Source organism: Vicugna pacos, chromosome 11 (assembly GCF_048564905.1).
Source record: "Vicugna pacos chromosome 11, VicPac4, whole genome shotgun sequence".
In the NCBI taxonomy this organism is placed as follows: domain Eukaryota; kingdom Metazoa; phylum Chordata; class Mammalia; order Artiodactyla; family Camelidae; genus Vicugna; species Vicugna pacos.
The window spans coordinates 59,234,911-59,261,316 of NC_132997.1; the positions used below are offsets into that span (position 1 = coordinate 59,234,911).

Sequence of the window (26,406 nt, forward strand, 5' to 3'; positions counted from 1 at the left end):
TTCAAAGGAGATCTCCCTTATTTTTGTCACCTTTTTCTTTTTGTAATTACTTAAGAGATCTTGTCTTTTACTGTAGTCATTTGTGGATATGCCTTGTGTTTGGTTGAATTGTGGTAAACATCAGTCTCTATGATATAAGTAACCTTGTATGCTTCTGAGAGATACTTGTGGATTCCTATTATGTTCTGGAATCTACTCCATGTGAATACTTTGAGTGGCTCAACACAAACAAGCTGCAGTTCATTAGTTCCTGCCCAGCAGAAGGTGGGTTTGGGAACTTGCTGAGACCAGGGTTGAATCTACTGAGCAGAACACATCTCTTGTTGGCATGTTTTACATGATGAATATAAATGTTGCTAAATTAAAATACCATTGTTTTTGTGCTGTGAGAATAATAGAAACTTTTCTTTTTCAAATTGGAAAGTCAAAAAAATTGGACACAAAATAATAGTGCCTATATTATGTCAGTCTTTCCTTTTGTGCTCAATTTTCAGTGTTAATCACAAATTATGAATTATTAGCACTTGAGTATATTTTATTCCATTTATTAAATATTCATTGACTGTTCTGCATCGTTCTGAACAAAACATTTCCAACTCCTTTATTTTTTTGAAATAAAGTTGTTTTTCTTCCACACTCTTGCAGGATCACATTCTTATTTCAGTAGATTTCCCCAAAGTTAGTGTGATTTGCTGGGTGAACGATACTGTTTTGGAATTCAAGTGATGTGTCTTACAGACTTTACATTGTCTCCAAAGAAAAGAGAAATTACTTAATAACTATCCCGGGAGCTAGATGAGAAGCTTGTCAGTATAATAAAGATTTTATCCATCATCTTTTCAAAACCTGTTCTGTAGAGCTTAGCCTCAGGCACTTGGCATGGAAGTATTAGAGACACAAACATAAAGCAACATGGTAGCCACCACTTTCACGTACCATGAATTCCTTACTTGTGCACTATGTGGCATAAGGTCACAAGAGAAAACAGACTTCTTTTATGAACTTAAATCTCTTCTAGTAAATTGGCCAAGATTAAGTCTTCATTCAAGATGATAAAACTTTAGTGAGAAAGAAGTGGCTAGAATTGCTACCATCCCCTTTATAAAAGGGCTCAAGCTTAGTATCATAGAGAGATGATGATTATTTTGTACTTTACAGTTCAGTTTTGTAAACTCAGATTGTACTATTTCACAAATTGGGGAGAAATATTATTAATGAATAGACAGTGGATGATCTATCCTTTTACTGATTCATTAATCCTTTCCAATTTTTTAAATGAGTCTCTGTTATGTACAAGACATTTGCTAGGTGGGAATGAAAAGATAAATAAAGGTACGGACTCAGTCCTCAAGTAACTTGAGACAGAGAGATGCCCATTAAAATAATCGTAATCCTGTAGAAAGTCGAGAGTGTCATTAGAGGGGTAAAACCAATCAAAACATATTTGTTGCACATTTTCTCTGTGAGGGTGCAATAATCAGCACTGAGGATACTGTAGTTAAAATAATACAGTATTAGCTTCCAGGGAGCTGTTATGACCCAATCTTCCCAATAGCTGGGTAGTAATTGACGGTGAGATTTTTGAACACAGTTTATCTACCTGGTGGCTATCAGCATCTCCCCAGATGCTCCCTAACTAGCAGCCAGTGGGGAATCCCCCTCCTCACCAGTGACACTTTTAGGGCTCTTTTCTCTCTGGGTTCTTCTATGATGCTCAGAAACCTTTTAGAGATTCAAAAGTGGTTTCTCTTCAAGAAATATCATAGGACCCCTTACAAGCAGGTAGTACACAGCTGAGATTCACTGCCCTGGCTCAGTCTATGTTTTAAAGCACACACTTACATAGCACTTACTGGGATAAGCACTTTACAAATATGAACTCATTTTATCTCCATAAAGAAGCTGTGAATAGTCTCTTCTATGTCTTTACTTCCATGTTTTAGAAGTGTGGAAACTGAGGCACGGAGAGGTGAAGTCACATATCTGGGGCCATTCTTCTAGTAAGTATTGCAGCTCTTGGCTTCAAGCCCTGCAGTCTGATTCTGGAATCTAGGCTCATCTCTAGTATTCTGTGGCTTCTGCCCACCTCCTGCCCCCCAGTTGTGTTGAGATATAATTGACACATAACTCTGTATTGGTTTAAGGTGTACAACATGATGAGTTGATGTATGTGTATACTGCAAAATGACTGCCACACCAAGATTGGTTATCTGTCACCTCATATCCTGTTGACCCTTGAACAAGGGGAGCTGACCCTCCACGAAGTCACAAATCAACTTGTCACTTAGTCTGCTCTCTGTATCCAGGGTTCTGCATCTGTGAATTCAACCAGCCACAGGTTGTGTAGTATTATGCTTACTGTCGGGAAAAATTCACATGTAAGTGGACCCGTGCAGTTCAAACCCATGTAGTTACAAATTTTTTTTCTTGTTATGAAACCTTTTGTGATCCACTCTCTTAACAACTTTCACTTCTTTTTATTTTTTTAAACTTTTTTATTGAGTTATAGTCATTTTACAATGTTGTCTCAACTTCCAGTGTAGAGCACAATTTTTCAGTTATACATAAACATGCATATATTCATTGTCACTTTTTTTTTTCACTGTGGGCTACCACAAGATCTTGTATATATTTCCCTGTGCTATACTGTATAATCTTGTTTATCTATTTTACATATGCCTGTCAGTTTCTACAAATTTTGAACTCCCAGTCTATCCCTTCCCACCCCACCCCCCTCTTGGCAACCACAAGTTTGTATTCTATGTCTATGAGTCTGTTTCTGTTTTGTATTTATGTTCTTTTTTTTTTTTTAAGATTCCACACATGAGCGATCTCATATGGTATTTTTCTTTCTCTTTCTGGCTTACTTCACTTAGAATGACATTCTCCAGGGACGTCCATGTTGCTGCAAATGGCATTATGTTGTCGGTTTTTATGACTGAATAGTATTCCATTGTATAAATATACCACTTCTTCTTTATCCAGTCACCTGTTGATGGACATTTAGGCTGTTTCCATGTCTAACGTTCACTTCTTAATTCATTTGTGTTCCGACATTACAAGGTTAGCAAGGTTTGTACACAGGTGCCTCACCCCCGTCTGGGATGCGGCTCCAGTCGTGTTCCCCGTGCCCCACTCCTGAGTATTAGAAGCAGACCAAACTCTAAAATGGTCCCCTTTCCCCAAGATTGCTCTATTAGAAGTGCTGCTTTTTTCAGTTGTTGTTGTTGTTCTTCTCTCATACATACAAAAGAACCAGCAAGAAAGCTGAGTGTATTTATCCTTAAGAGCACAACTTCATCTGGCAGACAGGAGTTAACATTTCTCTGTTTAGGTTGCCCTGACCAGAAGGTACAGCTATTGCTAACTAGTTGTATATTTCACATTGAGACATACTTGCCTTTGGAACCCTACACTTAACTAGCACAACTTTTCTCCAAGTAAAAAAAAAGCAGAAGAGTTTACATAAGGAAATCTACAGACAGAAGGTGATAACTGCTTTATCTTGTCTTTTTCAAACCGTAGATTGGTTTAGCCTAACTGCTAAAACAAACAACCCCAAAACACAATAAAGGTTTGTTTCTGGTCCACATCACAGTCTGCTGGAGTTTGGAGCAGGGGCTGTGTGGTTACTTGGAGAGCAGCTTGAGGGCCCAGTGTCCAGGCCCTGGGAGTCCATCAGTGGGTCCCTGGGAGCTGGTCAACAGCCACCACAAGAGAGGGAGGGACGGGGGCAAAGACTGTGGGAAGCTGTAAAGGGCCAGGCCTGGAGGTGCCATGTGTCACATCAGTCTTCACCCCTTTCCATTCTCATCACATGGCTTCCCCCCTCTGCAAGGAGCCTGGGAAACGCAGTCAAGATACATGCTCAGCAGGAAAATGAAAATTGTGTAGAGACTCTGGCTGGGATCTGCTATACCAACCAAAGTTTGATAAGCACAGATATTCTCGTTGTCTCTTTCTCTTCCTTCCTTCCTCCCTCCCTGCCTTCCTTCCGACAATTATTTGATAAGAAGCTCCCATTAAGTCTAAGCTCTTAGCGATAGAACTTGAACAAGAACAGACATTGCCCCCTTCTCCTCCATGGTGTAAGGATGTCAGACACTAATCAGAGAATCACACACAAACAGGAAAGTTGCAGCTCTGACTAGCGCTTTGAAGAGAGGTGTGTGGTACAGTAAAACCTATGGTGGGAGTCTGCTTTGCCAGCATATACTTGGTCAGGGATGTAGTGCTTCAGCTGGTACCTGAAGGATGAGGAGACATCACCAACGTGGAGAGTGGAGGTGGGAGGGGTTGCGGAGGGGCTGGCAGAGACCAGAGTGGCTGGAACACGAGGAGTGAGGAGCACACGGGTGAGATGAACCTGAAAGGAGGGTGGGGGTCCGACCACATGGCCCGAGATGTCAGGGAGGTGGCAGAAGCTCCCGTCTTATGGATGATGGTACCATTCACTGAACGAAGGCACAGTGGTAGGCTTGTGGGAGGCACAGCGAAGGCTTACTTTTGGAGGTTGTTGAGTTTGAGATATCCAAGGGAAGATGTCAACTGGGCAGTTGAGTTTTGTGGTCAGGAGCTCAGAGGACGGGTCTGAACTGTGAACCATCTAATACAGGTGATAAATGAAGCAGTGGGTGTGGACGAGATGGTACAGAGTGGGAAGAGGAGAAGGCTCAGGGTGGAAACTTGAAGGACTCTGGTGTCTAATGGGAAAGCAGGCTGGGTCTGCAAAGGGACAGAGAAGGGACCAGACTCCTTCATAAAAGCTACTTCTTAAACTTTAGCTTCTTAAAAAATAATAATTAGCTGATGGAAAGTAAATCAACCAAAGCCATCATATATTCATATTTTACTTAATCAGAAAATAAGTCAGCTTTGTTTTGTTTTTAACAAATTGCATGCAGGTAGACAGATTCTCTACAATGTGATATATGCAAGGATATTTGGAATAAATTCATTTCAGAAAGGAGCCATTTATAACAATTGATGAGAAAGGTTAAAATGGAGAAGTGCCACTTGAGTTAGTAAGAAGTTTCATGAACTAAACTTTCCAGCAATGCAGAATGGCTACGGTGCTGAGAGGAGACTTCGAGAAAAAATTTTTTTTTGTTTTTCATTGAGGCATAATTGACATAACACTGTATTAGTTTTAGGTGTACAGCACAGTGATCTGATATTTGTATATATTGTGAAATGATCGCTGTAAGTCCAGTTAACACCTGAGACTTTTTAAAAAATCTAGACTGAAGGGAGAAATCAGTTGCACCCCTCACTGCAGCAGTGGCTATATCTATAATGTCAGGAAAAAGGAACTTGAACCTAGCTGGCAGCTTGCAGTACAGATTTGACTTTGCCTTCCTTCCCAGGTACATTGACGTTGCTGCTTGGGTAATGAGGACAGCAGTGTCAGGCAGAAGCCACATAATCATCACGTTGCTCCATGCCTGTTTGTTTTCTGAACTCCTTGCTGTTGTTAATTAGTTTGTGTTCCCCGTGTTATTAACTGATCTGAGAAGGTAGATTCTTTACTCAGAAGGCTCTGAGTTAGTATAGACGCCTGACCAGGGGAAGAAAGGAAAGAAAGAAAGAGAAGAAAGCGCAGGTGCAGGAGTGCTTCCGCACCGGGCTGCAGTGCCCGGAGTCTCTTATATGTGTGTGCTGGGAGGCAGTGTCCCTTCAGTCGCACACCTTTCCCTAAAGGAGTTTATGTAGATTGGTGCTTTCTTTCCTTTTCGGTCACTCCTCCAGTCATTCTTTCTTGTTATAATGACAGAGAAATCTTGAGCACTGTAGCTGACTGTTAAAGTGTAATTGGCCAAATGTGAATTTGAAAGAGAATTTCGTAGGAGGGGGAGTCCCTGGCTCTGTTGCCTGCCACAGTTTAATTCGAGAGAAGCTAGGAATAAAATGAGAAAACATCATGTGGGGGGCATGCTGGAAAATGAGCTGTCGGAACAGATGGCAGTGGGGGTTGAGGGTAAGAATCCCAGAAGTTATTGATCTTGCAGTGCGTGCAGAGCAGTGTGGGAGATGTGGGGGGCGGTCATGGCGAGGGGGCCTCCTGGTCTGGTCCTCTACAGGGATGATAAGTCAGTGACTGATACAGGACACAGGTACCAGAAAAGGCCAAAGCCGTTACAGAAACACACTAAACAAGTGACATTAAATGTATATTTGCAATAGACATTAAAAGTCTCCAGAATATTAGATCTGTGTTAGTGGCTCTGCCACTCCCCAGCCATGCGGCGTTGGGGAAGTAATTTATTACTCTTTAGCCTCAATTTACGTAGTTTGTAAAATTGTGAATTGTAATACCCACCTTGCAGAATTTTGGTACAGATTCATTAGATAATTTACATAAATCTCGGCATATAGTAGGTGTTTCCTACATAATGATGAATGAATGAAAGAATGAACAGAAGAATGAAGTGATTAACAGCATGCCTGGCACATAATAAATGCTCATTTAATGGACCTATTACTGTTTTTGTGGCATTATTTTGTAAAGCGTTTTAAAGAATGTAGAAGTCTCTTCCCATATTATCTACCGTTGGGCTATACTTCTGTAACTTCGCCCATTGATATAATAATTAAGAGATGATTGGATAATTTTCTTCTGCACAGCTCTGTAGAGAGGGGTAGATCAGAATTACCACTTGCATTTTGCTGCCTCAGTTGCTTCAAGGTGTTTGGAGAGAGGCCAAAGATAAAAGATGATAGAGGTACCATGCACTTGAGGAAAAGCTTGATTTTCATTGGGATTTTGGATACAAATAACACAGCTGGGTAACAAGAAGTAAGTGAACTCATGCTGGTTGGAGAAGTGCCCTGAGAGAAAGTCAAAGCAGGAGTTAAGCAACTTGTTCACTCAGGTATGGAGTGAGGAGTGGTAACTGGGGCTTCCCTGGGACAGGACAGAGTAGAAAACTGTAGGGCTATCAATGCATTTCCGTCTGAAATTTAGCCTAGAAAATGCAGAAAAAACGATGCATTTCCACTTACAGTGCAACTGATACAGATTTACTGAAAAAAAGGTCCACTATGCTTGATTAATCTGGTCGAGCAACCATAAGCAGCTTGTTTTCTTGTCATAGTTCACCCAGGCCATGGGGTGTAGTGGCAGAAATAGTAAACGAGGAAAAGGCAAGGTAGTGAACAAACCCAACATATACTGAACATCTGAAACAGGCACTATGCTGGTTGCTTCATAAGGATTTTCTAATTTAATTGTCATCCTAACCCCAGGTAGTAGGTAAATACAGGTCAGTCTGACTTGAAAATCAGTCTTTTTGTCTGTAATGTAACCTCTGTGATGAGGAAACTTGAACTGTCATCTATGGATCACCAAACTGTAACTCATGGGCTGAATCGCCCTCTGCGTGTTTTTGTAAATAAAGCTTTATTGAAACACAGCCATGTCTTTTTGTTTACTAATTGTCTATGGCTGCTTTTATGCCACAAAAACAGTTCAGTAGTTGTGACAGTGATTGTATGGCCTGAGATGTTTACTCTCTGACCGTTTACAAAAAAGACTGACCCCCACCCCGAACTACTACTTTACTACTTACTGCCCTGACACCTTGAACAAGGACTTTAATGAGACAGTTTCTTCAGCTGTAAAAACAATTCATGATGTCAGCCTTGTCTGTCTTACAGGGTTGTGATAAAGTAACCTCTTATATATGAACATTGTGTGGAAACAAAAGTGGTCTACCATGTAGCATCAGTTACTTTTTCTCCAACATGCTGTTAAGAGAATTTTCAAGCATATTAAAAAGTTGAAAGGCGGTACGATGGACTCCCATTTACCCACCACCTAGAGTCACCAATTATAATTTTGCTGTATTTGTTTTATTACCTATATGTCCATCTACCAATCTCTCTATCCACCCACCAATCCATCTTATTTTTTACTTACGTATTTCAAAGCAAGATGTTGACATCAGTACAACTAACTGGAGGTCAGTGTTTACTTTTTTCAGGTAAGATGTACATATTCTGAAATACTCAAAACATAGGTGTGCCATTTGATGAATTTTTACAGGTGAGCCTTGTTGAGATATAAAACGTTACTGTCACCCCAGAAACTTTCCTCATGCCCCTTCTCAGCCACTTCCTACCTCGCCCCATTCCCGGAGGCAGCTTGCTCTTCTGACCTTTTTCACTCAGCATAGTGAGTCTGAAACTCGGTGTGTTGTTGTGTATAACAGCTGTCCGTTGCCCTTTGTTGCTGGATACTATTAATTGTGTGAACAGGGCCACAATTTGTTTACCCATTCAGCTGTTGACGGGCACCTAGGCAGTCTCCAGTTTTTTGTTATTGTCAATAAATCTGCTATAAACACTCTTACACAGGTCTTTTGTGGACGTAGGCTTTTCTTTATCTCGTATGTAAACATCCAGCAGTGGAGTTGTCAGGTCATAAGGTAGTTTTACCAGCAATTGAGAAACATTTTGTTTTTCTGAAGTGGTTATACAATTTTGCACCTCTACTCGCAATTCATTAGAGTTCTGGTCGTTTCACATTCTTGCCAACGTTTGGCGGTGTCAGTCTTTTTAATTTAGCCTTTCTGGTAGATGGTAGTGGGATCTCATGGTGGATTTAGTTTGTATTTCCCTGATGACTAACAATGATGAGCAACTTTTTGTGTGTTGGTCATTTATAAGTGTCTGATGAAGCTGGATTACGTATAGCGTATAGTGTGAAGCAGGGGTAGAAATTCATTATTATCCATGTGGGTATGCGGTTGTTTAGCACAGTTCATTCAAAAGACATTCTTTTCCCTGCTGAATTGCTTTGTGCCTTTATTATAAATAAATCAAAGTTATAAGTGCAGGTCTATTTTTGTTCTGTTGCTCTATTTGTCTGTCTCAATACTGGTACCATACTCTGCTGATTACTGTTGTCTTATAGTAAATCTTACATTCAGGTAGTGTGTAAGTCTTCCAACTTTGTTTTTATTTTCAAGGTTACTTTATTCTAGATCCTTTACATTAGCATACAGATTTTTGAATAAGTTTGTCTATTTAAAAAAAAACAACTGGTGGAGTTATGGCTGGGATTTCATTGAATCTGTAGATCTGAGGAAAACTGATATTTTTAACTATGTTGGAACTACCAGTCCATGAAGGAGGAATAGCTCTACATTTACTTAGATCTTTAATTTCTCTCAGCAATGATTTCAATGTAGAGGAGGGTCTTATATATCTTTCATTATATTTATTCCTAAGTATCTTATAAATTTTGGTGCTTTCAAAAGTGTGATTTTTCTTTTTCTAAAATTACATTTTTTAATTGTTTACAGCCAGTATATAAAAGAAAGTTGATTTTTGTGTGTAGATCTTATACCCTGAAACCAAGCTAAATTCACTTACTGGTTTTAGGAGTTGTTTTGTAAACTCCTTAGGATTTTCTATGTAAACAGTGAAAAGAGTCAATTTTATTCTTCCTTTTCAATCTTTATGACTTTATTTTTCTTTTCTTTGCCTTATTATTACACTGCCTAAGATCTCCTGCGTGATATTGAATAGAAGTGACAAAAGTGGACATACTTATCTTATTCTCACTCTTAGTTGGAAAGCATTCAGTATTTCACCATTATATATAATAATAACTTTTGTAGGTCTTTCACAGAGTTTAAAAAAATCATATTGAGGAAATTTCCTTCTGTTCTAATTTGGTGAGTTTTTTTAATATCATAAGTGGGTGGAATTTTGTTCAATAAATTGTATCTGTTGAAATGATCGTATATAAAATTTTTTCCTTTATTGGTTACTGTGATGCATTGTCTTCCTTGATTTTTTAAAAAATATTAAATCAAGTCTGCATTCTTGGAATAAACCCAACTCTAATGCTAAATTTGATTTTGCTAATATTTTCAAAGCATTTTTGCATTCATCTTGATGAGCGAGATCATTCTATATTATTTTTTGCTGATCATCTCTTTGTTAGGTTTTGATGTTAACGTTATGCTGGCCTCATAAAATGAGTTGAGTCTCAACCTCTGCTATTTTCTGAAAGAGTTGATGTAATATTGATATTTCTTCCCTAAATGTTCGATAGACCTCACTAGTGAAACCATGTGGGTGTGGAGTTCCCTTGTCGGATGGTCTTATGTGATTTCAATTTCTTAAAAACGAAACAAAACAAAACAAAACAAATGCCTCTTAAGATTTTCCTTTTCATCTTGTGTAAGTTTTGATTAAGTTGTATTTTTTTTAGGAATTTGTTCATTTCATCTAAAATTTCAATTTATTGTCATAAAGTCATTTATAATATTCACTTATCTTTTTAATATCTGGAGGCTTTGTAGTGAGAGTCCCTCTTTTATTTTTTTTAAATTCAAGTATAGTCAGTTATAATGAGTCAATTTCTGGCATACAGCATAATGTCCCAGTCATGCATTATATTTATGTATACATATATTCATTTTCATATTCTTTTTCTTTAAAGGTTATTGCAAGATACCAAATACAGTTCCCTGTGCTATACAGAAGAAATTTGTTTCCTCTTTTATTCTTAGTCTTTGTAAGTTGTATTCTCTGACTTTTGAGGCATCCGTTACTTGTGCTGTGTAGCAAACCACCCCAAACTCAATGACTTAAAATAATAATCGTCTTTTTAGCTGTGGGTAGGCCATTTGGGCTAGGATCAGCTAGCAGTTCCTAGGGTCCCAAGATTCACACGGAAGTCTTTGGTCAGCCGCCAGCCTGCTAGGTGCCTCTGCCTCTGGGGCTTGGGTGCCTGTTGGCTGGAACATCGAGAGGGATGGGCCTCGTGTGTCTCCTCATCTACCAGGCTGACGCAGGCTTGTTCTCGTGGTGGCTCAGTGTAGTTCCGAGGGAGAATGGAGGCTTGAACATCCTCTTATGGTCTAGGACTACAGGTGCTTTTTGTCCACGTTCTTTTGACCAAAGTCAGTCACAAGAGCAACTCAGTTACAAGGTGGAAAAACAGACCTACCGCCGATTCCAGACAACTGTGGGTGTGGGGCAGGGGAGAATTAGTACCACTTCTGCGATCTTCCACCTTAATGTGTATTAAGGTGTATTATTATAGAACAATTGTTATGAATTTGGCAATTTTGTGTAAGTAGTCTGGTCTTATCAAACCAGTATGTGATACAACAATCTTCGTGCATCTCTCTGGACTTCACAGAATATTAGATTCTTTGGTGTCTCATCAAAAGCAACACCAATTTCTCCCATTAACACGTAGGAAGATTTTTGAACATTTGTATGTTTTATTTTATAAGTCAGTGTATATTTTGGTCATCTCCAAACCAGTAGAGATTCAAACTATTTTTTGGTTGATAATACTTGAGAAATTCAAAATATGGCACTGGTTTAAAAAAAAAAACTATCATGGCTGTGTTGCCTTTGGGCTTAAAAAACAGCCTAAGCCTTAAATAATTCTTATTTGTGGATAAATTGTGAGTAAAAAGAAAGGAAGTCAATTTACGTAGCATAGGTAATATGCTTCTCTAGCATAGGTAATTAGCTTCTCTAATAGCTTCTCTTGCTTATCCCGTCTGTCAGTAGGGAAATTCTTGGACACAGAAAACATCAGTAGAGTTGGCAATGGGATGATAGAAATGCAGTTTAATTCTATCAGTCCCTAAGCATATATTTTATCCTACCCTTTAAGTCAAATTTGTTTTACTTTTCCAGAAATCTACCTGTGGAAATTTATCCTGAGTGACTTATGGGCGTATGAACTCATCTGGTGATGAGTGGTTATTTGTAGCATTGTTTCTCTCATAGAATAATTGGAGGCAGTCTAAATGTCCAATAGAAGGGGCTGATTTTTTTTAATATGACATTCATCACATGGAATATTATATAACCATTTAAAAGTGATAGAAGAGTCTTTATTGAGCTAGATGGATATTCATTAGATATAGTTGATATATAATTAAAAGCAGATTATGTTGCTACTTTTATGATAATATTTTTAGTAGACAGTAATATCTAAGTACATGTATACATAAAGGCTTGGAAGAATATACAGTTTTATTGAGATATAATTGACATATAACATTGTTTGAGTTTTTGAGGTGTACAGCATGATGAGTGGATATGTTTATACAGCAGAATGCTCACCGCAGTAAGTTTAATTAACATCCATCATCTCATAGTCACAAAATCTTGTGATGAGAACTTTTAAGACCTATTCTCTTAGCACCTTTCAAATACATGATACACTATTGTTAACTTTAGTCACCATGCTGTGTATTATATTCCCAGGATTTACTTGTCTTATGAATGGAAGTTTGTACCTTTTGACCACCTTCATCCATTTCAACCACCCTCCCTCCACCCTCTGCCTATGGCAACCACCAATCTGCTCTCTTATCTCTGAGTTTGATTTTTTTTTGATTCCACATATAAGTGAGCTCATACAATATTTGTCTTTCTCTGTCTGTCTTATTTTACTTAGCATAATGCCGTAAATCTACCCATATTGTCACAAATGGCAGGATTTCCTTTTTAATGACTGAATAATATTCCATTTGTGTGTGTGTAAGTATAAAAAATTCTTTATCCATTCATCCATTAATAGACACTTAGGTTGTTTCCATGTCTTGACTATTATAGATAGTGCTGCACTGAACATGGGGGAGCAGGTATCTTTTTGAGATTTCATTTCCTTCAGATATATACCCAGAAGAAGAATCGCTGGATCGTATGCTGGTTATATTTTTAGTTTTTAAAAAAAATCCATACTGTTTCCTAATTTACATTCCCACCAACAGTGTGCAAGGTTTCCCTTTTCTCCACATCCTTGCCAACACTTGTTATATAAACCCAGCAGTAGAACTGTCTTTCTGGCAGTAGCCATGCTAACAGGTGTGAGGTGATGGCAAAATGGTTTTTATTTTCCTGTTTCTAATCCATGATTGGAAATTTTCAGAATGAAGGTGTTTGAAAGAGATAGGAAAAATAAATAGAAATTACTTTTTTAAAAAGCTCCACAGAGCCACAATTTCAGGATTGTTTGTATTTTTTATTGCTGCTCCCTGTCTAATGTGAGCTTTTGAGCTCTATAAAATCTATGGGATTGTCTAGAACTCAAGATGACCTGCTTTTGCAAAAGCCCGATTTCATTGACACCTTAATAGATCATGCCATCATGAAATGCAGTAGTTCCTTGAGGATTTTTGTCTTGCTTTTAACGTTCACAAGAACTCAAAGACTGGGGAAATTTCTTTTTCCTAATAAGCATCATGTTTTTATTTTAAAACATCACCACTGTGAAAAAGTCTTGTAAAAGTTTGGGTTGGAAGCAGAATCGGCATTCTTATTTCTTTCTTATAACTCAAATAGTCATAGAGTCCAGAGTCTTTCAAAAAAAAATCTGTTGGCTGGAAATTATTGTTAAAAATAGACATAGGTGTTGCTGTGTGCTAAGCTGCAAGCCCCAGGTCTGTGCTTTTTCTTGCCAGTCTCATTGAAGAGCTCCCTGACAGGGTAGCATCTGTGACACCTCTGCAGTAAAGGGGTTTTTCCATCTAGTAAATCCCACCATTATTCCTATTACCGCTGTTGGAATATCGACTCTGGCCAAATTCTACTAGATTTTACCATGGCTGCAAAACAAAACCAAATCCTGTGTGAAGGTTTTGGTGTCTATGTTATTCTCATGGAATAGACTGTTTAGACCAATTTCTATCTAAGAATTGGTTAATATAGTGTGAAATCTGTAATGAACAGGCACATTGACAAGGGGGTATTGAAACTTTCTGAGACTCAAATTTGGTTATACTGGAGAGGATTTTAAAGTGGGGCAAAGTGCTGTGAAATCACCACATCTGCAGAAGAGTCAACAATTTAAAATGTTTTATCGATTTATTTGATTGGATTTGCTGCCAGAAGGATCAAAACCCAGCTGGGTGTGCGGAGTTGAGGGCAGGGGTTCTTGGGGCAGGAGGAGGGTGCAGCGCCCCCAGGTAACCACGGCGCTCCATGCCTGCAGCACGGGTGTACAGGCAGCCTTTTCCGTGTCAACACCTGCTCATTAGGAACCGGACCAAGACTCCCAAAGAGCTCTCAGATGGCCCGAATTTTGTATCCCTGCCAATCCGTGCTAGAATTTAATAACAACCTTGAGGTGAAACTTGGGCCTTTCCTCATTGCTAATCCCCCAAACCATCTGGCTTTCCCCTTCTCTGAATAACAGTTTAGTGTACATATTGAGGAAGGGCGGAGGGTGAGAGCAGAAGAGGGGGAGCAGACCGAGCTTACATTTCTTTCTTTTTTTCTTCTTGAAATATAGTCAGTTTACATTGTGTCAATTTCTGGTGTGCAGCATACGAGAAAGGACAATCCACTCTCCTTCCGAGCAGATCGAGTTCCTTGTAGGTCATAGACCTTCGCTTGTTCTTTCCGTAACTTCCACCTCTTCAGTTGCCAGTTAATTGTTTGAAATTCTCACCATTCATTAACTGTTGATAAACCTCCAAGTTTAGTCCTTTTAATAAAATAATGCCAAAAGAAGCATGTATGTCTGTCATCATGAGTCTGGCACATTTTTTAAAGAGAGGTTATGCATTTTCTCTAAAATTTTCCATTAGGTTTAGTACATTATTAGAAATATGGAAGCTACTCCTTAAATATTTGTCCATTCCTGCCCCTTGCCCTACCAGAGAACTGAAGTGATTTAGTAGGAAATACATATAATAGTAAATTACAAATGAAACAGAAAGCATCAGAACTTCTTCTGCCTGGCCCCCACCCCAGGGGAGGAAATAGAACATAGATAGTGAACCAGCTGTCTGTCCTGTGCACTGCGCAGAGAATAACGTGGCTTTGGTCCTGTTGGAGGCTTACTCCAGGGCAGATGGCCATCGAAGGAAATGGCATATGGAATCAGCTGTCCTACTTTAACTCAGTCTCTCCGTCACCCTCCTGAGTACTTGTTGAGCTTGGGTGTCTTAAATACACGTGTAGGATTATGCTACTTCAGTAAAGGAGGTGCCTGTTAAATATTTGTAAATGAGTGAATTAATAAAGAAATTTTATTTGTGTGTATACAGTATACAAAGTGCCCATAGCAGCATATGTCATTCTGTCACTCAGGTGATAGTTATTATGTTCAAATGCAAAGGATAGATTTCCATGGGTATTATTATGTAAATTCACACGCTTTTACACCTGTGTGTACTTACATGTATGCACACCTATATATGTATAACATAAACATTCCAAGCATCAGGTTTTGACCTTCCTGTCCATTCACTGTCTTTCTCAGAGCCCCTCAGCGTGGTATGTCACCAGTAGTGTGATGTCTTAGAAGAGGGTCAGCCTCATTTTGTACAGCCTGCAAGCTAAGAATAGTATTTCCATTTTTATTAAAAAAATTTTTTTGCAGCTCTTGTTTTTTTTGTTTGTTTTTCTTTTTGATTGATGTATAGTCAGTCTACAATGTTGTCAGTTTTTCTGGTGTACAGCGTAATAGTTCAGTCACACATATGTATACATATATGCGTTTTCACATTCTTTTTCATTATAAGTTACTGCTACAAGGTATTGAATATAATTCCCTGTGCTGTACAAGTAGAAACTTAAAATCGATCTTGTATATAGCAGTTAGCGTCTGCAAATCTTGAACTCTCAGTTTATCCCTCCCCACCCTCTTCTCCTTCTGGGAACCATAAGTTTGTTTTCTATGTCTGTAATTCTGTTTCTGTTTTGTAAGTGAGTTCATTTGTGTCTTTTGTATTTCCATTTTTAAATGGTTGAAAACAGAAGAAGAGTAATACTGGGTGACACGTGAATGTAACGTGAATCTCAATTTCAGGACGCAGAAATAAAGTTTTATTGGCTTGCAGCCACCTTCACTCCTTAACCCCCGTCTCTGGCTGCCTGTGCACCATGGCCGGGAAGTGGAGCAGGTATGCATGGGCTAGCCGGCCTGCAGGGTCCCAGATGCTTGCTGTCTGGCCCTTCCCAAAAATGTTCACTGACCCCTCCCTTAGAAGATACAAGAAATGAGTACGACTCAGTCTACCTGAATGAAGACACACACCTCCCAGTAGTTGAGGAAATATTTCCCCATTTTGCCCTTTCTTTTAGGAGAAATAGGAAAAGAATAAGAAAGCAGTACTCAGTTTTTATCTTAAGTGCCTCATACCTTTTTCCCCCAAACATAAATTTATGTCCCAGTACTAACTCTTGTGATTATATCCACCATGATACAGTGGAAATTTGAGTAAAAAGGTGCCAAGTGGTGGAACATAGAATAGAAAGTTTAATTAGTCTGATTTAAAGTTTGCCTTCTTAATCAACAAGGAAGAGAAGACCTACCAAGACTTACCAAGCTTGTAGGACAGGTGGGAAGAGGGGTACCCGGGGGGCTAGTCTGTATTACGGTCTGCTCCCACTCAGTAATGTGTCTGTGCGTTCTGTTCGTTTCATTTGTGGTGATCATATTGTTTCACAAACATTAGCTATAAAAACATACTGGTAAGAAACACGTATTCCCATTATTCCAAATGTTATTTCCATTTTGCAGAAGGGAGTGGCTATAAACTCTGCATGTAGCTCTTTCTATAGTAGTTAGTGCTGGATCCAAGAAAATAGAATTTTTTTTTCTTTTTTGTCAGATGTAAATCTCTGCATGGTTGATAGTGTCCACAATATGACAAAGAATTATGACCTGAGTTTTAATGTGAATATGTGCCTGTTTAGTGTGATTTCCTCTACAGCATCTGGCCTAGTGGTAAGTTATGATGATCTTCCCCTTGGCCACGATAATATGACCTCCTGAGTCAACAAACTAGATACTCAATTCAAAACGAAGCATCTTTGCTTTCTTTTGTGCACCTCTCCCCCACCCCCCTTCTCTCTATATATACATCTTATTCAGGGTCAGCAAATGATCACTAAAGATGCCAGTGCTTTCCTGAATCTTCAGAGCCTATCTCCTTCTTCATACCTTCACTTTTGAGTTCTCTCTTGAAAGAAATGTGTTGAAAGTGAACTTACTTTCCTTGTATCTTGATCAGAAGGCACCAGCCGAAGCAGCACACGTGAACCACTCATCGCATCCTTCCTGCAGTTGGTGTCTCAGCATGAGTGTGTTATGACAGGAGGGAGGCTTTAACCAGGGACTCAGGAAGGATGGAGGACTTCTCTGAGGTCCTAAAGCTCCTCGTCACGAAGTTGGGGGAAGAGCTCTCTTGCCTTGTTGGTTTGCATTATCTTTCCTGTGAGCCACCTGAAGTATGATTCTAATGTAAACATTAAATAACGAGGATTCAGTGAAATATCATCAGACTATCACTTCATAGAATAGGTTGTTTTTGGCCATGGAACAATGAGACTTGATTCCACAAGTATATAGGAAAATTTATTCAATTACTCCATGGACGTCCTCCATCAGCCTTTTTGGAATAGTTATTAAACTGTTAGTTAATAAAAGATAAAAGAAGCTATAGTTATCTGGATAGTTTATGGGAAAATTCATACAAAATCATATTTATTCTTTATCTTCGGTAATAAGTATATTTGAACTGAGCACATTACTGAGAAACCATTCATATTCATTCTCGACCACTGCAATCAGTGTCTTGGTTTAGAGAAGTATTTGGGGGGACTTACTACCCTAATAGAGTGGAAGAGTCGTCTCAACTGGCTCTTCACCATCTTGGTTTATTTTTCCTGGAGAATCTAAACATGGAAAGAAGCAGGGAGCCCGTGAACAGTTGTTCCTCCTCTCGACACTTTGAATTCAGGCATATGCCTTATTTTCTTCGTAACACTTGTTACTGTCTGAAATTTTCTTCCTCGGTGATTTGTTTACTGGTGTACTTTCCCCGTCCCATGCTCACAAAGACAGAAGCTGCAGAGGGGGAGCCTCGTCTGTCTTATTCCCCGTTGTATCCCCAGTGCCTATGACAGTGCCTGAGGTGTGAAGGGGATCCCATAGTATCTGTTCAAGCATGAGCAGTTGGCCAGGCTGACCAGAGTCCGAAGCATTGAATTGTGAAGCTGTAATCTCTCCGGATGGAGAAGAGAGTCTTTATCCCCAACCTAGAAAGCACTGTTTTGCATGCTGCCTCTTAGTTCTGTAGTAAATGTCCCCAACCCACTTCCACCGCCCCTGTCCACGTGTTGTAATTGTTGGTTTACTTGTCTCTCTCTCCCATTGATTACTTGAGGGGAGGGACCAAGTCTCATGCACTTACATGTCCCCACTGCCGAACTCGTGACCAGCAGACTGAGTAAGCAAGTCCATGGGTACATGAATGTTGCTTTTAGCACAGGTGCCTAAGAACATACTGTACTTCTGTGCTTCACATTTTCACATAGAAAGCATAACGATCGGCTGCTAAGGGTCTTCAAATGCTTGTTTGGAGAAATATCTGCCTTCAGGAAAATACTTATTGGCAAGGTGGGCTCTCTTTTTGTTAATATAAGCTCTTCATACAGACTACGGCACTGTCCAATAGAAATAAATTGTGACTGCACATAGAATTTTAAATTTCAAGTAGCCACTTTAAAAAGCTTTTTAAAAGGCAAAATTAATTTCAATGTATTTTATTTAAGTGAATGTATCCAAATATTCTCATTTCAGCATGAATCAATATATAAAATTATTAAGATACATTTACGTTGCTTTTTTTCATACTGTTTTGAAATTCAGTGTGTATTTTATATCTCAGTGTGGTTCTAAATTATCATCAGAAGTACTTGATCTGTATTTTATTTCATAAAATTTGCAGTTGGAAAGGGAGAGTCACATATCCAAATTGTTCCAAACACACTTGAATGTGTTCCAGTATCTTAATTGAGAATGTTTTGAAATTTAAATTGTTAAAATAAGTAAAAATTTAAAACTTAGCTCCATAGTCACACAAGTCATATTTCAGTGCCCAGTAGCTAAATCTGGCTGGTGGCTACTGCATTGGCCAGCCCAGATTGTAAACTCTTCTTCAGTAAACCTTGTCTTTATATCTTCCTTTATTGCCATAACACCCACCACCTTCTACCACCTCAGATCATTGCATTTTGGGTTCGTGAGTGGGTGTCTCTATGGTCATCTGGTCCCGCTTGCTTCTCCTGTACGAAAGGGGTGCAGAGAGGAAGTGGTTTGTCTGCTCACAACTCTCAGTGCCAGCTTTCCACTCACTGCTTCACCAGGCACTACCAGCTACCTTCTTGGGTCGGACAGAGTCCGGGGCTGTGCCTGTCCCAGTCTTCCATGCACGGTGAGGGATCCCTTTGTCTCTGCCAGCTGATGTGTGTGATGGAGAGACTGCTGGGAAGCAGTCCCGGGGCGCCTGCCCCCGCTGCCCATGTGAGGTGGCAGAAGCAGCTGGCACCCTGGGCCAGCTGGCTCACTCCAGGCTGAGGTCAGGCCAATGAGCTGGACAGACAGCCTCTGCTCCAGGGACAGACGTCAGACCGAGTGCTAAGACAGATGGAACCAAGGCCCCCGCTCATTTATCCAAAGGCACCACCCCCTATGAGGAGTGTGGAAAGGACCACCAGCCCCTCAGTATTATTTAGTCACTTTTTTTTTTCATGTGTCTCATCTGAAAATGAAAAAGAATGTATGACTATGAGTTAAGAATTTCCTAGGGTACCTTCTTGTCATTTATAACTGTTGAAAGGTTTAGTGCTTGTTTTCTTTTTTGTTCCCCACACTGTTCAGAACCTGCTCAAGGTCTCTTGACATCATCTTTATCTAGGGTGCCAAAATTAATGAAATGACAATGGATTCATTTTTCTTCCTGAAGAAAAAATATTTTGACTCTTTCGGCGAGGCTGCTCTCTGCTTCTGAGAAAGCTTAAGTGGGTGCAGCGTGATACAGTTCTTATCCCGTCAAAACAGGCACTTTGCCCGTTACCAGGAGCCGGGGGCAGGGTTGGGAAGGTGCATCCTCCTTGGCAGACTGGAGGCAATTTCTCTTTCATTTCTTTTCTACTCCCATCCTCCGTTCTTTTGTGTACTCCCCACCCCCCACTCTCCACCTCACTGTGTCATATTTTTTTTTCAAAGTGCGCAGCTACTGTGACTTCAAGATGACCAGAGAAATCAAATACAGTGTTTGTGTGTCAGCTCAGTTCAACATTGTGGAGACACAGTATGAAATGACAACTGAGAGTAGTTAAGTTATTAATTAACCGAAGAATAGTCAAAGCTTACCTTGAAATCCTGGCAATGTGTGTGCCAAAACTGAGGGGAGAGAAATTCCCTGGCTACGGAAAACATCCAGTGTATTGATTTGGTTTTATTTTCACTGGCATATGTAGTCACTGTTTTTTGATTCCTGGATTAGAAATTATTTGAGGGAGGTAGAGCAGTGTAACTATTACTCCAGATGCCAAACTGGAAAGTACCCTTAACCTTTGTGTAATGGTTTCATACTCTAATTATGTGTGGACAGGAAGGACTCTTGATGAAACGTGTCACTTCTGGTAAGAAATTAGGAATTTTGAACAAGATTATGAGGAACCATTGAATAGGAAGTCACTTTTTGGTCAAACTTGGCTGTCAAAGGTACAAACAAGGGAAAGACCAGGACTCCTCCTTGCTACAATGTGCCTGATTTCAAACCATGGTCGTCCAAGCTGCCTTCTGGAGGAAGGCTGGGGAGCTGAAAAGCTGGGGCTCCAGGGCATTGTGCCTTCAATTCGGCCAGGCAACTCCAATGTCACATTTATTCTAAATGCCTTTCCTGTAAGTCTTACTCAAGGAAAGATTTCTGCAGCTAATAAAAGTTTGAAAGATCACCTTTGACTTTATTTGAAAGGGTGGTTTAGAAATTCTTGTATCTGAGATTTTTATAAAAACCAGAACATTTTTTTCCCTTTGCTTGAGAGAAGTGGCTTAAGAACTATTTTTCCTGAACTTCCAAAGGCTTTGACATGCCATGCATAGGCCATCCCTATCCTGTGCAAGTCCTGTTCATTACACGCTCCTGGCCAATGTCAGGGAGCAGGGCTGAAGAAGTGACCATGTATAGGGATGACCATTGGACTCTGGAACTTTGGATTATTGTTTCACATGGGGTGCTTGCCATAATGCTGTTTCTGCATCTCTTTCTTATTGCTGTCCAAGACCTGCCACTCTGCTCAGAGATATACTCTTGTCCCAGCTGCACGATCAGTTTTACTTTGAAGATTCAAACTAATTCTGTGTAATCACCCAGAAGAGAACAGACTCTTGAGACTGAAATGAAAAAATTTAGTAAAACTTCAGCCGAAGAAGAAAGTTTTTAAAAGGCCTTTTCATGTTTGTTTCAGCTATTATAAGGGCTTGCTTTCTAGAATTATTAAGAGAACTGTTTTCAAATCAGTTTGGAAGGAATAAAAGCTAATATTTGTGCCAATCTTGGGTGGATGGCTTTGTGTTGAGAATAAGTACACAAGGAGCTTGTTATCTGTACAGAGATACCTATCAGGGTGTAAGCTGGGAAGGGAGAAAGAGACTAAGACTTTAGTAATATTACAGTCAAAATCTAGAACTCACAGGGCTGCCTTCCTTGGCAGCTGCCATTTTAAGTTCTAGTTTAGAAATGGCAGACAAAAACCCATATTTTCTATACGAAAGAAAATCTAGACAAGCTATGTCTTAGAATTTATTTTTGGTGGGTTAACCACTTCCTGCAAAATCCAGTGTAACAAAAAAATTCATATTATGGTGGCATAAAAGTTGTGACAGATTTCCCACCTTCAGAACAATTTGGGAAAGCAAAGAATGATTCCAGAGAGAAATGTGTTGAAAAATATTTGAGCCTGTTTTTCTAATTTCTTGTTAAGCTTTTGCTGATAGAGATCAATGAGAAAGTGTAGCTTTGCCAGCCTCAGATAGAGAGGTTATCTTGATCAAGGGTGCTTATAAATACATTTTAAGGTATCATTAGTGTCTATAAAGAAAGGGGAAAAAGAAGGTCTTGAAGCCAGTGGGAGTTCAGCCAGTTTTTTGAGCTGGCTGTCTTCTTCAGCTTGCTGAAAAGAAGGAAAGGAAATTGTATGAATGTTCCTCAAAAGTACAGCTGACTTATAGAGAGAGAAAGCATGCAAAAGTTTTCACATTTATTCTTTTCTCTGCTTTACCTATTACTATTATAATGAAAAAAACTCTTCTGATAGAAAAACACATCTTTATTATGAAGATCCAAATATAGTTTATCATTTTTGGATTTGAATCACATTTAATCCCGCACCCTCCTTCCCCCCTTATCTGTCAGACGGCAGTTTCCAGTGGTTTCACAGACAGTGGAGAACCTTTCCGGAACTCTTCCTTCACGTAGATAGTTTCCGGGAGAAAGCGAGCCCATGAGCACCAGTGCACGCAGTAGGACCTCGAGAACGTTGGACCAGAGTGGTTTTCACGTGGTTCACAGTGAGGCCCGAGAGGAGCATGCGGACCACTGCTACTAGGAGCTCGTGGCCATGGTCCTCCGTTCCCTTCTGTTGTCTGTCACCACCTGGCGGAAAGTGTAAGGCAGCCTACAAGGGAAGAAGGAGGGATATCTCCAAATCAGAAACACAGTGAGTGGTCGTTGGCAGGAATTCACACGTGGGGCTCTTTATGAAGCAGGTGAAGGACAGCTCCAGAGACCCCCAGCCGAATCCTCGCTTGACACCTCTGGACTTTCTGCTTGCGCTGTCACACACTTTGACCGTCCTGCAAAGTCAAACGCACTGCTCTCCAAAGTCAGGGACTTTGGGTATTGGAAACACACATACTAATTCCTTTCAACAGAGCACCATCTTTTTTTTTTTTTTCCCTCTGCTCATTTTCTTGGTGAATTTAGGGTTTTTCACCAGGATCCAAATGTTTTAGGTCCAGTCTGACTTTTAAGCCGTTTCTTGCTAACGCTGTGTGGATCCTGTGTGTTGGTGTGTGTGAATGACTCCTGACTTATTACATTTCTTCCAGTGCGTGCATCCTAGCAGAAGACACCCTAGCAGGCCTTGAGCACTGCTGCCGCCTCACTTCACCTCATGAATATTCAGAGGCTGCGGTCATTGAGGACTCAGGTGGCAAAAATAGTAAGGTGATTGAAGCACACCCTGACATGAACACCAGATCCACATTTCAGCGACTCAGAGCCCCTGATGACAGCACAGATTTCCCATTCTCTGACCCTTGGACCTCAGGAGAGCCGAGTACTGGGGAACTCCTAGGAACCAGGCATCTGTTCCATACCCCAACATGCTCACGGCTTTCTGTATGATGTGTTGTAATCAGCATGTTGTTTTTAAAAAACAACAGGCCCTTCTGTAGTCCTCCCCCACAAACTGCATTTAGGATGAGAGTTCAGCATAAAGGATGCACTGTTAAGATGGGCAATGCATGCATTGTTTTCCCCATCATGCAGTCAGGATCTGCTTAGCCAAATTCAGGGTATTCTGTAAAACCTTATTTCATATATTTTGTTACCATCAGCAGTTAAACTAAAGTAGGAACGGCTCCATTCTATTACGGGTTAAATTATGCTCGGTGCAGACCTAGTGGTGATGTATAAATTGCAGCCCTGTCTGTTTTTCGAAGGATTCTAAAATAGATTTTCAGAATTAGTGCTGGATTTTTGCTTCTGCATGTGTGGTGACTCTTGATTTTTTTCCCTTCGGAGAAGCATCCTTTGCAGCATTCCCCCTTCCGAGGAATCACTTAGACACTTCCAGCTGGTGGCCGGGGATACAGCCATAATACAGCTTCCTCTGTCCCGGCTGTCTTTTTCACTCTGGTAAATGCATTAGGATGGCTGCACTCCGGTGTAAAGGTTCAGGTAGAGGAAGGTGTAACATGAAGTCTGGAAACCGTCGGGGTTTTTAAAGCTTCAGCTTCTACAGGATCTTTGCATTTTGAATGTCTTCCTGCTTCTAGTCAAAGGTTTCTCTCCAGGGAGCGGAATGCTGCTGGAAGCCTGATTAAAGGTGCCTGAGGATATCACCTTTTACCAGGGAGCCCCGCGTGCTTGAGAGGATCTTTTTAAATGCATTATGGCTCATGCAGCCTCACAATTAAAGAAAAACAGGGATTTAGAAATCAATACCGAAGAAGAGCCGGAGAAAAAAAGGAAACACCGCAAACGGTCCCGGGATCGGAAGAAAAAGGTAGCTATGTGTGCCAGAGCAGAGATCTTGCCCGGATTCTTTTTGTTTTAATCTCTTGACATCTGTGAGAAGCATTTGGGGCTCTTTTGACGTGCTGTGGAGAGTGTAAATTGGGTGTGTAAGTTGGGTGTGTAAACAGATGATGAAAACCCTATGGTAGACCGCGGCTGTAGGATGGGCAAGGCAAGGGGAGATTTGATCTTGTGTGGGGGTGATTGCAGTGCTGATGCGGAAGGTGTGCTTTCACTTTACAGAGGCATGGGCAGGTTTCCAGGACACCGAAAGGTGTTGCAAGGAGTTAAGAGTAGTTTCTTCCCAGCCCGGTCAAGGTTAAAGGGACTGCGGTGACTTAGGTTTGAGGGAGAGGCCGGAGAGCCAGCTTTTGTACTTCTTACAGTCCTTCTCGTGGAAAAGAAGCTTTTGTGCTAGAACTGTGTCACATGTGTGTGTTTCTCAGGCAGATCTGTGACCTTAAAGGCGTAGCAGAAAAGTCATTTCCTGCTTTGCTTTTTTTTTTTCCTCCTTTCCTTTTGCCTCTCATTTCTATAAGGTACTTTTAGTTAGGTTGTGCAATGGAAATAAGCCTCTGGAAATAACTTTCTTTTGTTAAATGCAGATAAAATAGAGGTTCGTTTTTCTCTGCTGGGTAAGAGTGAGTATCCTGAATGCAGGAATTCCTATGACATGGCAGCGACTTGCAGCCTTTAGCACTGATGGCTTTAGATCAAATCATAAGCATTGATCATCTCCTACTGATATTCTGATGCAGGGGAGCAAATGGGGGGAATATTCTGAGTCAGTGCTGTGTTATTGCAGCCTGAGAGTACTTACCGTTTGGTGGCTGTGCCCTTAAATATGACTCCTAGGTACTGAGTGGGGAGTGAGGCCCCAAACACTTTCTTTCCATGACAATTCGTGAAAATTGACTAAACCTCTGTGAGCTGAATATGGAAGTCAGGTCATAAAGCATTTTTATGTCTCTTTGTGAGAATTCCCAAGGGGAAGATCATTTTAATTTGCTCTGAGCAGCGATGCATGTGCTTTCTAAATGACATGCAGATTTCACCCACCACATGGCCCTTTCTTCAGGAGTGATGGGGAGGTTTGTGGTACCTTTGCCTATGCTTCGGAGTTAGGTTGGAGAGAGAAGGGCTCCCTGCCTCCTGTGACATGGCAGACTTGGTGAGAATGAGTTTGGAGGACTGCAGTTGTCTTCCTGCAAGATGCTAAACACAGATAGTTCTCACTTCAGTGTTCTCATCAATAAACTTGAATATATTTTCACAAAAGTACAAACTTAAGTTAGGAGATTCTCTGCAAGTGTATTTCAGAGCCTTGCACAGTAGAGTTGCGATGAAATTGCCATGTTTTGCTAGGTCTAACTGTATTGAATTTAGGTTTGTCTGTGGGTAGGTCACTGGAGATTAACCCCATCCACACATCTCAACCCAACCCCCGCCACCACCACTATGGTAAACTGGCTTCTGAGAAAGGAACATGTATTTGTATAAAGACACAGTATCACCCTTAATGTTATTACCTAGAGTTAATAGCTGAGCCAGGCTGATGGACAGCATTTTCCTATGGGAGCAATGACAAGTCCGCTACCCCTGTGCCTGGTCCCCCATTTGGCTTGGAAGCAAAATAAGGAAGGGATGAGGCAACGGGAGTTTCTGGACTCACTGAACTGAAGTAAATGCTTTGTGGACCAAAATGCTTTGTTATAAGTACAACAGAGTCTGTCCAATGTAAATCTCTTAGCAACCAGAAGGGAACATGGAGAAATATCAATATCGCTATTGTCAATGTGCAGGCAGGTTTCAGTGTTTCATTCTCAGAGCACTCACAGAGGAGATCCAGAAAGGGACTTGTGGATCACACTGGCATTGCTGTTGTGCTTGTTAATTTGTAGCACAGTGCAGTATGTATACTCCCCACCAAAGATACATGTAGTATGGAAGACGTGATGTCCACGGTCAAAAGATGGCACAGACTGCTTTTAGTGTGCCAAGTTAAGGTTCGGGGACTTGGAAGACACCACTAGATCTTTCTGTGATACAGCATATGTAACACTCATTCTCCACGAAGTAAATTGTTGCAACTTCGAGTTTCTTTTTCCTTCCTTTTTCCAGAGTCCTGATTAAGGTTTCTGGGCTGCTCTGCTCCATGTGGTAGGCCCCATGTCAGTTGGAAAAGCTGCTTTTAAATATTTTGTGGGTTATTACGGGGACTGTTGCTCTTGCTCATAGGCAGAAATACCCTTTAGGATCTTTTAATTCCCTAAAAGTAATAGTGAGTACTCTCAAAATCACAAAATACAGAAGCTTCAGA

General features: G+C 40.4%; 1 protein-coding gene across 11 annotated transcripts in view; it reads left to right on the plus strand.

Annotated features, from left to right (window-relative positions):
* The window catches only part of ANK3 (ankyrin 3), a 591,977-nt gene that overhangs the window by 267,406 nt on the left and 298,165 nt on the right, over positions 1–26,406 (plus strand). Inside the window, exon 1 of one of the 11 annotated variants that reach the window (XM_072971464.1) lies at positions 23,962–24,075. The exons of the other annotated variants lie outside the window; for them this stretch is intronic. Within the exon in view, the coding sequence (XP_072827565.1) occupies positions 23,962–24,075 (114 nt within the window). Of the gene's footprint in view, positions 1–23,961; positions 24,076–26,406 lie in introns of those variants that run through there. 11 annotated transcript variants of the gene reach the window in all.